Consider the following 16,622-nt stretch of genomic DNA (forward strand, 5'->3'; position numbering starts at 1 on the left):
GTAGCTTCCCAGATGCTCAGAGCTGAAATTATTATTTTCCCTTCTAAGAAATCTTCAGTGACTTTGTCTGCTTCTATCAGTGTAGGTACATTATTTCAGGTTTATGTCCTGCAATTCATATTGGAGAACTGAAAAGAGAAATGGATGAGAAATAGAGGAATGGATTAAATATGAAACACAGCGGGGCTGTTGCACTGATATAATATTATTCATTTTCAGGTTATGTTCAGAAACAATCACACCTCCATTGGAACAGTTTTACTAAGCAGTGTACTGGGAGAACCTGGTGGCTTTGGCACAATGTGGCTACTTCAGCCTGAATGTATTTGGCTCTGCTAATGTCTAGGTCTTGCACAGAATAAAGTGTGCCTTGCTTTCCAACCTATTCCTTTGAAAAAGAAAGAAAAGTTACAAGCAGGTGTTCCTTGCACAGCAATGTACTATAAACTCCAGGGAATTATTCAGCCTTGTTTTTCTCTTGTCCCATTGCCATTCGTAGAAATGGCTGAGACCTGTGGAAATTTTCTGGGCAGTATATGATCCCCCAGCTCATCTCGGTTAACAGGGAATTGCAAAGGTAGACCATCTCTCAACTTCTTGCTCCTGAAAGAGATCACCAGTACCCGAAGCAAATGAAACAAAAACTTTCTGTGGTGTAATATTCGCTAATTGATTTTAAGTTACAGAAGATAGTATTGCTTCAGACCAGTAGGTGTCTGACATGAGAAGTGGTATGGATGCTGCATTGTTTTATGTTTCATCCAGGAATAAACAATGAATGCTTATTTCTCTTTTCTCCTGCCATTAGAAAGACAGACAACATAAGGACAATGTAAACTGTCCTTACAAAGTAATAATCAGTCTTCATGAGAACTGTTTACTAAGGTGCTTAACTTAGAAGCAGACCCTTGATGCTTAGAAGCTTCATATTTAAAGTATTTACCTTCTAGTTTTCTGCTCTATAACATCATATGAAAAGCCAGAAACTCTGCCCTTACATTTGCACATCCTGTTAAAAAAGGCACTTTCAAGTATAGACATGCTCTTAAATGACTGGCACAGAACCAGAGGAAGAAATACTCATTTAATAGAGCCAAGTCTCCACTGGTGGATTTTTTTCCCTTCCTTCCTCCTCCTTCTTCCTTCCTTTCTTTCACTCTTTTTTTATTATTATTTTTTAACTTAGCAGAGTTGCTTTTACATTGCCCTTATTTGCACTTTTATTCCTGCATCTGTTTTGAATTTTGATGGTTTCTGACAATTTGTGGACCCAAGGGACTCACACAGCCTGATTACATACATTGGGTGTTTTGTGTTCTGCATTGCATTACCATTTAATCAGGTTAAAGGGGTAAGGATTTTACTAATGGGAACATCCAGTTGTCCTAGATTTTGTCTTAAATGTATCAAGTTATTTTACTATAAAATTTGATCCACTTTGATATCATTCAGTCCAGGAAACAGCGTGTTAAATTCAACTGATGCTCTAAATTATTCTTAATTATTAGAAGGAATTTTGTTGAAACACATTCAGTAAACCACCATTCAACGTTTTATATCTACTCATGTTTATTAATTGTCTGCAATGAATGCCACAAAAGAAAATGTACTCCATAAGCTCTGAAAGAGTTTAGTATGAATGAAACATTAGGCACCCATATCTAAACTGAGGGTTTAATCTCAGTCAGAAGCATGAGGTGATCTTCTTTTTCTACTTCCCAAAAGCTTCCAAAAAGCAAAGTGAAAAGGCCCACTGCAATGGAATTTCTTTTCAAAGAGAAGATTCTTCTGTATTAGGATTCAGTTGCACAGCACAAACCCCAGTGCCATAAAGAAGGGTAACTTTACAATGTAATAATCATTTGGTCTCAGCCTCCCAGCTGTTCCTGCTGCCTGAATTGCATGGCAGGCAGTTCAAAGCCTGCTGATGTTCAACTGAATATAAGCCAGCAGTGTGCCCAGGTGGCCAAGAAGGCCAATGGCATCCCAGCTTGTATCAGGGATGGTGTGGTGAGCAGGACTAGGAAAGTCATCCTGCCTCTGTACATGGCATTGGTGAGGTCTCAACTTGAGTACTGTGTTCAGTTTTGGGCACCTCAGTACAGAAAGAACATGGAGGTGCTGGAGCAGGTCCAGAGGAGGGCAACAAGGCTTGTGAAGGGCTTGGAAAATCAGCCATGTGAGGAGAGAGTGAAGGAATGGGGCTGTTTAGTCTGGGAAAAGAAGGCTGAGGGGAGACATTATTGCTCTCTTCCAGTATCTGAAAGGTGCTTACAGAGAGAGCAGGGTTGGTCTCTTCTCACTGGTGACAGGTGACAAGATGAGGGCAAATGGCCTCAAGTTGCGCCAGGGTAAGTTTATGTTAGATATCAGGAAAAACTTCTTTACAGAAAAGGTTGCTAAGCACTGGAATAGGCTCCCCAGGGAGGTGGTTGAGTCACCATCTCTGGATATGTTTAAAAAACATTTGGATGTGGTGCTCATGGACATCGTTTAGCAGAGGGTTGTTAGTTAGGGCAGTATGGTTAGGTTGTGGTTGGACTCAATGATCTTTAAGGTCTTTTCCAACCTGAGTGATTCTATGATTCCATGATGTTCAAAGCGAATCTCTGCTCATCTTTCCTCTTGAGGAATGACGGTGCAAAACCCAGCAGTGTCCAGGAGATATCAGATCTTGTTTGGGTGTGCCTGATGTGATGGAGGCGTGATGCCGTGTGTCAGCTTACACCATTTGCTGGCTACAGTCTTTTCATTTTTTCCACCTATCATCTATAGGGCCTTCCTTACCACAAACAATCCTCATTTCTCCCCTCAAAAAGAGAATCGTGGCTTGATCCTTTGCCATGCCCCACTTACAAGAAGTGTACTTTTACTGCTTTGAAGCTCCCCCCCTTTACTGGAAACCTGCTATAGCAGTTACAGTGCAGCAGCAAGCCTGACTCAGACGGCTGCTGTGTCACTGTCGGCAGGGCACGGCGCGGGTACCGGCAATGATGCGTGCTGCTCTCCGGGATGCTGTAGCTGCCGGGAGCGATGCGGGCTGCGAGTGCTTTGCACCCCCCTGCGGCACTGCCAGGGAAGCCGTGCGTCAGCACTTATGCCCTAACGCAGGCAGAACAGAGCCTAGGTTTGCTTATGTACGACCAACAGGCTTCTGTAGGCATATATACCATGCAAATCCAACAGCTCCCCGCAGCCGTGCCCAACATCAGAGGCGACGGATGAGTCCTCAGCCTAACGAGCAGGAGGAATGCACAATGTGGGGGAGGCACAAAGTAAGCCATGGCAGCGTCAGGGCTGGGGCCTTCCTGCTCTGAGGGGTCAGTCCTGCCCTTTGCTGTGTCTCAGAGCAGGCAGGGAAGGAGGGCCGTGATCCAGGTTTGAGTGAATTATGTACAACAGGTATCATTTTCACTTGCTTACAGCAATGTAACAACAGAGGTGCCTTCCATATTTTTAATTTTCAACCCAGTATAACCAGTTTGTTTCTTCACATTCTGTCCTGATCAGCCAGGAACCTTTTTGGGATATTACAAATGTTCTATTATCCACCTCTCCCCCCCCCATCCCCACCCCAAAATTGGTTACTAAGCTGCTCTAATCATGAAATGCTTATTTGAGACTTTCTATCAAAGCTGTTCATTTGCTCAAGTGCAACCAAGCAGTTGTTCAATTTAATTACAAACATTTTTTGGATCAGCAAAGCCCCAATTCTTGAAAACACTTTGGTGTTGGATGGTTCTCAGAAATAATGCTGAGGAACAAAGCGGACTGTAACTAAGATGGGAGCTGGCATTGGCATGGCTTCTTCACTGTGAGTCTTCCTCTCCAAGTATCCATCTTTTTACTGACAATGAGCATAACGTGATTCCTGAAGAGTTAATAAACCAAAGTAGGTTTGGTTCATGAGCTTTGTTAGTGTGTGCATGAAGGAAAACAACTTAAAAGCATGTGGCTAATGGGAATACACACAGATGCCAAAGGCTATTCTATTTCTGCCTGTTTCATGTAATTCCTCAAAAACGTGGGAGCTGGGTCTCATCACAGAGCTCACCTCCCAGTGCTGTGGTCAGAGGGGCAGCATCCTTGTTCTTAGAATGGTTCTCTCCATAGAGGGCACGGCCCATTCAGTGTTACATAGGGAATGGTCACTAGACAGTGCTTTTTGTTTCTGAGTGTAAGAGCAGCTATGAAAGGAGTTCTTTAATCAGTGACAATGGCTACCAAGGGTTCCTTTGAGGAAAGAGAAACTTTCTGGATAGAAATTATACTGCACTTTGAGAGGTAAACGTAGGGTTGAAATCTCTTTCATCAAAGGTTCAATAACAACTGCCATTCTACTTTGTATATTCCCATTCCTATGTAAATAACAACAAAGTATCACTTCCAGTCTTCCTGTTACAATCGAGGAAGGAAGAAGGTGAAGATGCTGAAAGGCAAAATCTGCCTCCACCCTCATGGGCTCATGAGATCCAAAACCACAGAGCATTACTGAGCACTGATGGAAGGCACAGGCCCAAAGTAGGATGCTGGATTGCAGGGAACAGCACAATGGGGAGCTATGGACAGGCCACAGGAAACCTATTCTCCTGTGCTGCCTCACGCTTACTGAACCTTACTGAGCAGATCATTTATGTTATTGGCAGTTCTGTGTGTAGCACATCATGCATCACATTGTTTCTCTGAATCATTTGCCTATTTTATGAGAGCCAATAAGAGAACTTCAGACAGCAGAAAGGAATTTTATCAGAACTCATTCACGGCACAGATTTCTTCTGTAAGCAGAGCCACATGGATTTCAAGGCACATCCTAAATAAGAGGGCTCCCAGGCAGGCCTAAAACATAGGCTCTTTTGGTATCCAGCAGCCAGGAGCTGGATGAGGACTGCCAAGTGCCCAAATGTGTGTGCCTGTCCCAGCTGAGGCTGGTGTAGCCCCTACAATCCGAATACCGTGCCCAGGCCCACATCTGGCTGCGTAATCAAAAGGCAAACACAGTAGCGCCCATCTTGAATCCCAAATCGAAGATGTCGCTGTCACCCGTCCCCTGCAGGCATCGCATCCCTGCAGAGAGAGGGCACAGAGCAGAGGCCCCAGCAGCCCCCCCTCCTGCCCTGTTGACCCGTGTGGGTGCGCTGTATCCTCATCCTCACCTCATCATTCCGACATCTCCGCTCCCTTCCTCACCCTTCAGAAAGGCCATCAAGGATGGCAGCAGCCTCTCTCCCCACACTGCATTCGCTCTTATTTACATCTCCAAACGGACTCCCGGGGAAATCTGCCGCCTTCAGCGCGGTGCGGGCGATGCTCACCTCGGCCGCCCCGTGGGACCCCCCGCCCGGGGTCGGGGCCGTGCGATGCGGGCGGCCCTGCGGGGGCGGGCGGGCGTTTTCCTGCCGCGTTCTCGGACCGGCGCCGGCAGCTCTGCCCCTCGCCCGGGCGGGGGAGCCAAACGCCGGCGGTTGGCAGCGGGAGGGTTTGTTGTCACCGCCGGCTTCATTGTGGGAGCAGCGGGCGGAGGGCTCGGAGCCGCGGGCATCCATCCCGCTCAGCGAGGCCCCCGAAGGCCGCCTCCGGGTTCGGAGGATCCCCCGACGGTGTCTCCGCGGCGATGGTGAGCGGCGTTCCTCTCCCCCGGCCCCGGTTTTTGCGTCCCCCCCACCCCACGCCTCAGGGATGTTTTCCCACGCCACGCGTCCGGGCCGGGGACCCCCCGCGCGTCCTCCCGCGCACCGACGGCCCCGTGTGTCTGTGTCTCCCCGTGCAGAGCTCCGGCACCGCGTCCTACCGCTGCTCCATGTCGTCCTCCGCCGATCTCTCCGAGGAGGAAGACCTCAGCCAGAAGTCGGGCACGGGGTCGCCGGCGCCGGGGGACACGCTGCCCTGGAACCTGCCCAAGCACGAACGCTCCAAGCGGAAAATCCACGGCGGTTCCGTGCTGGACCCGGCCGAGCGGGCCGTGCTGCGCATCGCCGGTAAGGGGCGGCGGGGAGCTCCGCGCGATGCCCTCCCGAGCGCGGTGACTAAGCGCTGCGGCCGGGCTGCGGGCAGGTGCGCGCATTAAACTTTGATGCGAAGCAGCAGGGGCCGCGCGAGGGCTGCGGCGTTACCACGGCGCACGGCGGGCGGGGCGGCCTCAGCCCCCGGGCCGTGGGGAGGCAGGCGGGGGGGTTCGGGAGCAGCCGTGTACGTGAACGGGCGCCGGGAGGGATGCGGCGGGGTTCGGCGCTCCCGGGGGACTTCGGCTCTTCCTTCCTTCCCTGCTCACTGGGCCCCCCCGTGGGCCGGGGCGCCGCCCGGATCTCCGGTGGCGGCAGAGGAAGGCAGGGGAGCGCAGGGAAGCGCCGGCGGCGGCGCTCGAGGCTCGCCCCGAAGCGGAGGGCCGGAGCCGGGCGGGAGGTAGCCGGGCTGGGGCCGCCCCCTGCGCGCCGCGAGGGGCGGCTGCTGAAACCGGAGCATGGGCGTTTCCTCGGCCGGGCCGGCAGCGTCCTCTTCTGCCGCCTCCTCCCTCCCGCTGGCAGTCTTTTTTTTTCGCCCCTTTAATATTGTTTTTTTTCGCTTCCCGGCCGTTCCCGAGGCTGCTCGCCTTCGGGAGCCGAGCGGGGCGGTGGGCAGCGCTAGCAGCCCCCAGCCATGGCTGGCTACCTCTCCCCCGGCGCGTACTTCTATAGCGAGGAGCAGGAATACCTGCAAGCCTACGAGGATGTGTTGGAGAGATACAAAGGTAGGGCAGCCCAGCAGGTGCAGGGCTGATGGTGCGGGGTGCCCCCCCGGGAGGGAGCTGGCAGAGGGGCCGCGGGGAGTCCGCAACGCGCTCTGCTGATGCGGGGGGAAAGGCGACGACTAGTGCTGGTGGCTTTTCTTTTTTATTCGTCCCCCCCACCGCCTTTCCCTATGAACCGCTGGCAGCATCTCCTGTCCATTTAGCTACCTGCTTCTGCTGATTTTTCATCGTCTTTTTAATCTTGTTTTTGTAGCCAGGCAAAGGGGGACGTAGCACCTGAGTTTTGTCATTGAATGCAGGGAAAATACGGGAAAATAAGAGGCACTTAACGTGACGAAGGTTCGTGCAACTAAATTTAGCTCATTAGGTGTGTAAATTACGTGGCTTTTTGAAACTAATTGGAATAGAAGATACAGTTTGGGAGATGTGTTTTGAAAGCTCTGTTCAGAGCATTGGCCCCTACAAAATATGCAAGTGTTACAGGTCTGAGCTTAATTTAAGTGCAAACGTTTGGAGCAAACAGCTCCGATCAGATCCCGGTCCCTGAAATAGTTGTTACGGTGTCACAGCACATGCTGGCATTTGCTGTGCTGAGTAATTCAGTGATATTTGGGAAAAAGATTGGTTCCGTTTTATATCTGAAATGCTTATTGTGAAAAGTTGTGGCTTTTCAGCCCTATGTTTGCGTTCAGTTGTGAAGGTTTTGGTTAAATGGATCCCACTGATGGGAAAGGGAGTGGCATGATGTAAGGCAGCTTGATTTGATGATCCTGATAGCAGATTTTCTTTAATCCTGGTTGGTTTTGGCAAAGTCTGAAAAATAAGAAACGTTCCGGATGGCTGCTATGAAATGGAACCTGGCAGCCTGAGCACACTGGGTACCTGTGCCACTTGCATTTCATGTGTCATTAACAGCATTGGCTAATGACTCCTTTGTGTCTGTTGCCCATTGTGTCAGTGCAGCTAAGGAGCATGTGCACCACTTTGATACTGAAATGCATTAGTGCATTTTAGATGAGGAACAGTTCTGGCTTGGAATAGATCATCTTCAAAGGGACACCTTTACTTTATGCTCAGCTTCATTTTTTTTTTGGTCATCAATTAATTTGTATGTAGCTGAATTAATGTTTGCAAATGTTTAAAGCGGGTGGGCTCTTCATTCTGTAAACAAACAAACAAAAAGCAGATGAACAACACTGGGGGAAGCTATTCTCCTGTCCTGATTCTAATTTAAAACACCTCTATTCTGCTTCACATTACTGTAAATTTGTGGTTCAGCTCAGGTTTAGTGAGGTTTGTTCTCCCACCAGTTTGTTTTACAGGTCTGGGAGAGACCACAGGCTTAATTTCCTTATTTCAGAGAGTTTAACTGCATGAGGACTGAGATATTTGGTTTGTCAGTGTTGGTGGGCAAATGGATTTTCATTAAAATAAACTCCTAAAACTAATTCACATTTTTAATAAGAAATAAACTCTGGCAGCATTTGAATTGATTGTGTTGCGGGGGCTGCGTGGTGCCCATTGACATGCAGCTCACAGTGATAGCTGAGTCCTGCAATTGCTTAGGAGGATCCAATTTCTGCTGCCTTAATTTTTAGTGTCACATTGAGTATACCGGCATGCTGTGCTTTGCTGTTTGAGGAGTACTTTATTCAGCCATTGGGAGCAAAGGTGAAGATTCAGACTTGTTTTAATTATGATATATTGGAAACCTGGAGAAAGCATTATTTTCCAAAACGTGTTTCCAAGCTGCTCGTGATTTCCCATCGGAGTCCCAGTGGTATGACTTCACTGCAGTGATTGTTGTGCTGATGACTTGCTATGGGAGCTGATCTAATCAGAAAGGAATTGCTACAATATATGCTTTGAAGAGGGAGTGCCATTTCTCCACATTTCTCAGTTCTGTAAACACTGCCTTTATTGTTTTTCTGAACCAAATGCAAAACATGTTGCCTTGGTTTTAAGGTGAGCTTCAATCATCAGCGCTAATGCTAACGTTTCTTTTTTTAGGAATTTATTTCCTCTCCACAAGAGCAGAAGGCTCTTGTGTTCATTTCGGGCGTTATCAGGGTGCCAAACTATGTGTGCCCCAGCTGTTGAGTGCTGTAACTAGCAGAGTCAGCTGTGCAGGATTCACCGCCTGCCTTGGAAGGCCTGGGGTCATGTGATGCTGCATCATCAAGACATCCGGGCCTTTGGATTTGGGGGAAAAAAATAATCACACTCCTGTTAGAAGGTAGAAAATTCAGATTTTGCTCCTCGTCTTTTTCATTGACCAGAATGGGCTGCAGGGGTGGAAGGCTGTGCAGAGTCAATGACTTTGTTGCTTCAGCTGTGGAAAGCAGAGTATGTGTGCGTCTCCACACTCTGCCTGCTGACCATGTCTGTGGCTGTGACAGTAAATAATTAGGCAACTGTTGGCTAAATCTGAGATAGCACAGAGGAGCTGTTTGCCATGGGAGAAAATACTGTTTTCTGACTCCTGGTCAGTTCTATTGCTGGCCATCATGTTTTTCTTCTTGCTTCGCTTGTTTCAATGGCAGTATTTCTGAAGTATTTTAATGGATAGAGGAAAAAACGTCATGTTATCTTACAGGATTCAGAAATCATATCCAGTCAAGCTACTTAAGGGCACAAGTTGCTGCTATAAATTTCTATAGGTGCTACTGACATAGGCAAAGCCTTTATTGCAATAGGGGCATTGAAGCTTCCAGCGTATTTTGCCATAAATATTTAATGCATTTCATATCTTGTTTGTGATTGAACAGGAAGATGAGAAATAATGCAAATATAGCTGGAAGTTCAGCTTTATCTAAAACTGCACTGGATTCCTCTGGGAGGTTGTAAATGAACTTTAAAAATCACCATTGCCTGGGAACTAAAAATAATAGAATTATTGTTAGCTGCAGCCTTACTGATACGTTGTTTCTTCTGACTTCATAATAAGAAAATGTCCAGTAGCATTTGGATACATTTGAGTTTAGAAATATTGGATGACCATCTCTACCAGATGGGGTAGTTGTGTGTTGTTGCATTCTGACACGACTTGGGTGTTAAAGATCTGAAGATGTCGGTACGTGCAGTGCATTCATTGGATTTAGTCTGGCATAGATCTTAAGTGATAAATCAAGACTTACATTATATGAGTCCTCTATTTTTCCCCCCTTTTTTTTCTGTAGCAAATATTTAAATTCCAGTTGCAGCAGCCCTCTTTTTTTTTTCTTGCAAAACTTTGAACAGTTGTGTAACAAAGTTTCCTCCCTTTAACATCATTATTGAAACAGAAACGCCTAATGATGACAACAAGGTTGTTTTTTCTGGCAAAGGGCAATTTCATAGAGAGAACTATGAAGGAGATTACAGTTATTTAACAATGTTCTTAAAACTGCATAGATTCTAGAAGTTGAAAATATATGAGGCTTTCTGGTCCACACAGACCTTTAAGTGCTGTGAATTTGTGAATCATAGAATCACAAGGTTGGAAAGGACCTACAAGAGCATCTATAGTCCATCTGTCCTCCCTTTGCCATACCTACAGAAAATCACTAAACCATATCTTCTAGCTCCTTATCCATCTACATACAATTGGCCTGCATTGTTGTTGATGAGAGGAAAGGTGCCACATAAATGTTTTCTTTGGATTGGGTGCATGGCCTCTGCTTCTTTAGAATGGTGCCAGCTTGCTGCAGAAGGGGCAGGTCTGGGGCTGTGCAGAGCAAAAGCCAGGCTGGGTTTCAACTTTGTTCTGTTCTGCTTCAGTTATAGCATTTCTCTTTTGACTAAAGAAATGTCATTCTGTGTTTCCAGCAGAAGCATCTTGAACAGCTTTGTTTTCTGAGAAACAAGTCGGTGTTGACAAGAGCTAGTGGTCCATCTGTTGTGTTTGGTTGCCTGAGTAGAGTTCAAGGCAATGTCGTTTGTGTGTTGCAGTGCTCTACTGAGGGTAGATTCAAGTAAAGCAATCCTCAAATTGTTTGGGTATTGTTTTTTGAATTACTATCTGAATGCTTATCAACCATGGCCATTAGAGTGACTTCAGAAAGGGATAACTTTGCTCAGAGCAGGTGCTGAAAACAAAGCTGCTTCAGTGTTTTAGGAATCTGGAATTTCCTGCATGTGTTCAGTGTCAGACTTAGACCTGACTCTGAAATCAGTGATTTTCTGTAACTTCTCATTTATATTCTGAACTCAGGAGCCTTAATGACAACATCCAAAAATCTTGTTCTGGGCTCTGAGTCAGCGCTTCTGCTTCATGGCTTTGGGTTTTGCATTCAGAAAGAAATACTTATGGGTAACTGACTTTGATTTAATTCTTCTTATTTCTTTGGTGTAACAAAACCCAGTGGCATATAAGTGTCAGTTTTGCAGGCTGTGTAAGGAATTTCCATCTCTGGTGTTAATCTCTCACCTCTCCTCAGGTGCTGTTACCTTCAAGCCCTGGAACTGATCACTTTGGTATTCAGAGAAATAGGATCGTTCATTTGCTACTCAGTGCAGGTGCATGTAGATTACCTGGCTGTGCATCACTCAGTCATCTGTCAGCACCCAGGGTTTCGGCGTGGTGACGCTGTGGCTTTCTTTCCATGCATATTGTCTACAGCAAGTCAGCCTCCCTTGGAATATGAAGTATTTGAGCTGACTGAAAGTGTGTTCAATTAAGGATGGAAAAGTAATGACGTTTGTGTTGTGAAGTCAGGCAAAATTAATGGACTCCTTGGGCTACATGAAAAATGTACAACCTGTGCCTTTCCTTTAAGCAAAAAGCCTTGTTGCCATTTTGGTTCATATTGCTTGGGGATGGGATTATTTTAAGTGTGCTTCATTCTAAATATGAACCAGATCTTGCTGATTTGAGTTTTGCGAGTGGTTTGCTTGAAATCGGTTGAGGAAGTCTAAATTTTGTTGGAATCAAATACTGAGAACCTGAATGCCAGCCAATTCAGTGAGGCTTTGTCTGTGTGAAAGTCTCAGGATGGTTTCTGAAGCTGGGTTGGATGGTGTGCATGATCTGTGATTCTGTCACCTTGGCTTTAAAAGATACTTGCTTGGGTGACTGAGGGAGGTGGGATTTTGTATCAAGTCAAATATCTTCGAGAGGAGAATTGGGGCAGAGGTCAAATGAAGGTCTGTTAAATTGCTTTTTTGGTACTTCCCAATTCCCACAGAGTCAGCAACGTTGTAAGCAGCAATCACAGGAATATTCATTATGGCCTTTTTATGGCCTAATCCAGGAGTTGGCGAAGCATGGAAAAATCAAGAGAAAAATCAATTTCAGACATCATTGTTCAAAAAGGCTACAGAGCTTTTTGGGTGAGGGGGATTTCATTATTTATCATGATCTAGTTTGCTTATCTTTAGCAACCTTTTGCATGGAAAATCAGATCATATATTCCTTCTTTTTTTTTTTTTTTTTTCCATGCTGTTTAAAGCATGCATAATTCAGAGAATTTACTCCGCCATTTTGCTAGATCTACAACACGGGCTTAGAATTAAGTACTGTGTAGAATAAAAAATGGGCTTATTCACATGCCTAAAGTTAAGCGCAAGTATTTTAAAAGTTCAGGCTTAAAAGAATAAAGACTTGTAAATGTCAAATATGAATGCAGCTTATTGCTGCATGCCTAGAATGTTTCCTGTAAAACATAATTAAAGCTGTCCAACTTAACAAAGCCTTGATTTTTCTATGGTGGGTGAAAATATTCATGTACTGAATGCTTGCAGTCAGCCCCGCTTTCAAACAGGTGAAACAATACTCATAAAGACACTTCAGTCCCTGAGTCTGATCCTGAAGGCATGTTCAGGGCAGGACTTAGAAGTTATCTGTGTAGGCAGGCTCCAGTGCTTTTCTGGGAGCACTGGCCTCAGCCATCCACCTGCAGAGGCCTCTCCCATGTCTGGGGCCGAGGATTATTGGGGTGTACCCTTGCTCAGTAATCCTTCAGGACACTAGATTTTAGCCTTAGATGCATTAAGTTAGCCTGATTCCTGATTTAATTTTATAATGCTTACATATGTTTTTATTTTTTTATTTTTTTTTTTTTTTGTGGAATATAATTGATCAGTGTTTTTTCTTTTTCTGTGCATTTTCAGTGCAGTTAAACTGTTGATAGTTGCAAAGAAATCTGACAAAGGTTCTAAGCAAATATGTTGAGGGTTAAATTCTGCACATTGCAATTACACAATTAGTGTAACTATTTCTGTAAGACAAGGAGGATTAGGCCTCTGATGGGCTTTTCAGTAGCATAGGCCAAAATCTGCTGTTGATTATAGCCACATGGCCCTCCTGAACTCAATTGGTTCTTCAGTATGTTTTTATAGTTCAGCTTCATAGCTAATGCATGAAATTACAGTATTTAATTAATGTATTCTACAATGCATATAAATACAGATCAGCAATTAAGCAGGGTTAATAGTTTAATAGTGTTGGAAAACGAAGTTACTTTGGACTGAGATTCGGGTATCCAGCTATCTGACAGCTATGATACTTAACACCGCTTGGATCTAAAATTAGTTGGGCTCTTTTACAGTGTTATTAAGAGAGAAGCAAATATGTTTTAGGTCATGAAATGGGTAAAAGTCTGATTGTTTGTACGTCTTTTGAAATGGCATTGCAGACAAGATGCTGCTGAGAATGTAAATGAACAGCAAAGTCCCTGAAAGTCTTTTATAGGGTACTTAAAAGAGTACCCCTACCTCCTGTTTGCAGACTTCTGTTCTGCCTGGTCAAGTTACAGCCACAGCACTCCTCATGTGACAAGGTCTCTTAGGCACAGTAGAAGAAGAAAATGTGTGTGGTAATTTGGATAGGCATTTTACAGCAATAATAATAATGGTAATTCATCCTGAGCAGTTCTTGCAGAAGAGGTTTTTTGTTTTTTTTTTTTTAAGAGCAGAATGGCACTTGTGATACTGTGGTTTTTGCTTGAACAAAACTTCTGTTAAATTTGGCAGGAGCTGAGAACTTAGCTGTCAATGTTTATCAATATTTAATGTTTTAAATTACCTCTCCTTTAGATAAATTTTTAATCTAGAGAAAAAGGATTTACATTATGTCCTAGAAATTAGGAAATGTCTCAAGCAATTCTCTTGAGAGAAGCTGCTGTTGTGCAGGTGTCCATAACTTCTGGGAACAAGGTATTTTTGCTAACATGCTCCTGGTTTCAGTGTAAAATGCTTTCAAAAGCACACATAGCAGTTACATTGCTATCCCAAATGACTATTAAAGGCTGTTTGTGCCTTTGAATTTCTCTCTTAGTGACTATATGTTGTTCAGGTCACTACTTAATGCTTGAAACTGAATAATCATGTTGTGTTTTACAGATTAGTTATGAAATTAAAACTCTGTTTTCACGAGGATTGTTGATACAGTATTTTATCTGGAGGAAAGTTCATCATAATTTTCAGAAGGGAAATTGGTTTTAGAAATAAAAAGTATGTTTTTGAAAATACAGATTCTTCCTTTGTATTGTAGAGCAAACATTTTTTTCTCAGGCTCTGTGACTTCTATCCAGTTTTTAGAGAACAATTGCTAAATTTTTTTTGGCAGATAAGTTTTGTTGACTTCCAATTTACAGTAGAGTTGAAGTGGAATTTGGCTCAGAAACTCTTTAAAGGAGAGAAGAACAGACACAGATGAACTACAGGAAGAAAGCCAAAGTTGATTAGGTCCCTTGATGAAATTACCTTATAATTTTATCATGCTCAACAGGATCCTTTTGTGTTGTCCCATTTCCATTTGTTAAAATAGAGCCTTTGTTAATAGAATCCATACGCTCTTAGTGAGGCCAGATCTGGTCTACCCCAGGGAGTAACAACCCAAATTCAAACTTGCTGCTTCTTTCTGTTGCAAAATGTATTAAATGAAATCAAGTTGATTCATGTAAATATATATAGAATCATAGAATCCTTAGAGTCAGAGTCTGACTTCCCTGCAATTGAAGAGGGACATCCATGGCTAGATCAGGTTGCCCAGGGCCTTATCCAGCTTGGCCTTGGAAGTCTCCAGGGATGGGGCATCAACCACATCATCAAGCAACCTATTTCAGTGCTTCAACACCCTCACTGTAAAAGACTTTTTCCTTGTATGTAACCTATACCCTTTTTGAGTTTGAAACCATTTCCTCTTGTCCTATCACCACAGACCCTGCTGAAGAGTCTGTCCTCTTCTTTCCTGTAGCTCCCCGTTAGATACTGAAAGGCTGTGATCAGGTCATCTTGCAGGCTTCCCCATGCTGAATGCATCATAGACTTGTGGAAGTTCAGGTTCCTCACGTGGTTGTGAACCTCATCTTCACTTACAGTGGGGGGCTCTAACTGATCTGGTGGCCTGCAGTAGACCCTGGTCACAAGGTTCCCTTTTCTGCCTTGGTCTCTGTCACCCATAGGCTTTTGACTTGCTCATAACCATTCTTTAAGGACAGCTTTTTCTAAATGTGCTTCTACTTAAATTGTTTATCCATGAAAAAGCAAAAATTAGAGTACATTTCCTTCAGATTTTGTACTACACTGAACCAATTCAGCAGTCCAGACAACACTGAGCAGCATCAAATCTTCATAATCTGTAATTCATTTGTAAACATCACTTTAGTGTCTGAGAAACAAAACGTTTGTGTCTTGATATATTGACTATGATACTGAAGCTTTTTTCCCCCTAGCTTTAGTAATAACATAATACTCAAGAGAATTTAAAGAATTAAGTTTACACTTTTGACAGCATGTGCATCATCACAGTAATTTGCAATTTAATACCAAATGTATGAATTTAATTAAATAACTTTAGAAAGCAGGCAATCATCTTTATTCTGTGTGTGAAATATATTCTGAAGTTGGCACTACAAGTGGATGCCTGAATGTAGCATTTTCAGTGAGCAACACTGAGTAGTCTGTTGTAGTCTTTAGATGTGCCAAAGCATATATACTTGCTTCATGCTCCCTTCCCATCTCACACAGCTCACCTGCTGTGTGCAACCAGGATGAGTAATTATGCAATACCTTAGAAGCTCTTCTTCATCTTAACTGCATTTTAAATGCCCAAGAATTGTTTCCATGTATTAGCTTAATTAATCAGCCAATAAATAACTATAAGGTGATTTATTTGCCCATTCTTTTTCCTCAGTAAATAAACATTTGCAGTATTAATCACAATCACTTTGACATTTAGTGTTGACTGATGGTTAGATGCTATGCGAGATAGAGGATTCTTTCTGCAATTTGGTTTTGTCAGGCTAGCAAATAAGAAAAGAAGGATCTCATTAACATTTTGGGTTTCCTCTTCATTTTTTTTTCTGTATTGTAGTTAAATGCTTTTAGTTGTGATTAAAAATGTCAGCTTCTACAACTTCTCTATGCTTTTAAGTTCTTCCATAACATAGTAAGCACTGAATGACTGTACATGCACTTTAATGCTCCTCCTACTGATGTGCTTTGGGAGGTGAGGCATCATGATTGCATATGGTACTCTTTGTTGCATTGTTGTGTTATATGTCTTTGACAAGTGTTTAAGAACTCACTCCACTTTTTTTTATTCTTATTTTTCCCTTTTAGATAGTTCTACTATTCCAGGCATATGACTTTATTTTTCTCTTTGCCTACAGTAAGCAATTTTCCACTGATGGCCTTAGTAGTTCAGGGATGCTCAGCTTGTTTTTTCATTTCAAGTACTTTTTTACTCTCTGTTCAAATGATATTCATTTCTAGTCATAGCCTAATAATCTTTCCAGATTTGATAGGTTGTTTATGAGACTTCAAATTCTGGACTTCCTCCTGTCTGAATACATTTGCATCACTAGAGAATATCCAACTTTATTTTATTTGCTTCCTTCTCCAAACCAAATGCAGAATGCACTGATGATTTCTGGAAAACCACACCATTCTTTTCACGCTGGAAGGCAGCCAAGAT

The 16,622-nt window shown here is 43.8% G+C and overlaps 1 protein-coding gene across 42 annotated transcripts in view; it reads left to right on the forward strand.

Annotated features, from left to right (window-relative positions):
• DST (dystonin) overlaps positions 1-16,622 on the forward strand; it is a 280,915-nt gene that overhangs the window by 26,022 nt on the left and 238,271 nt on the right. For 34 of the 42 annotated variants that reach the window (XR_014944222.1, XM_015859182.2, XM_085542024.1 and 31 more), the window contains one exon: positions 5,768-5,975. Coding sequence is in view for 41 of the 42 variants with exons in the window: in XM_015859182.2 (XP_015714668.2) it covers positions 5,768-5,975 (208 nt within the window). In the remaining variant the exon portion in view is untranslated. Of the gene's footprint in view, positions 1-5,767; positions 5,976-6,139; positions 6,725-16,622 lie in introns of those variants that run through there. The other 8 variants (XM_085542039.1, XM_015859188.3, XM_015859197.3 and 5 more) reach the window with 2 other exon arrangements.

This window comes from Coturnix japonica, chromosome 3 (genome assembly GCF_054131305.1).
Source record: "Coturnix japonica strain WE chromosome 3, WE-NBRP24, whole genome shotgun sequence".
Taxonomy (NCBI): domain Eukaryota; kingdom Metazoa; phylum Chordata; class Aves; order Galliformes; family Phasianidae; genus Coturnix; species Coturnix japonica.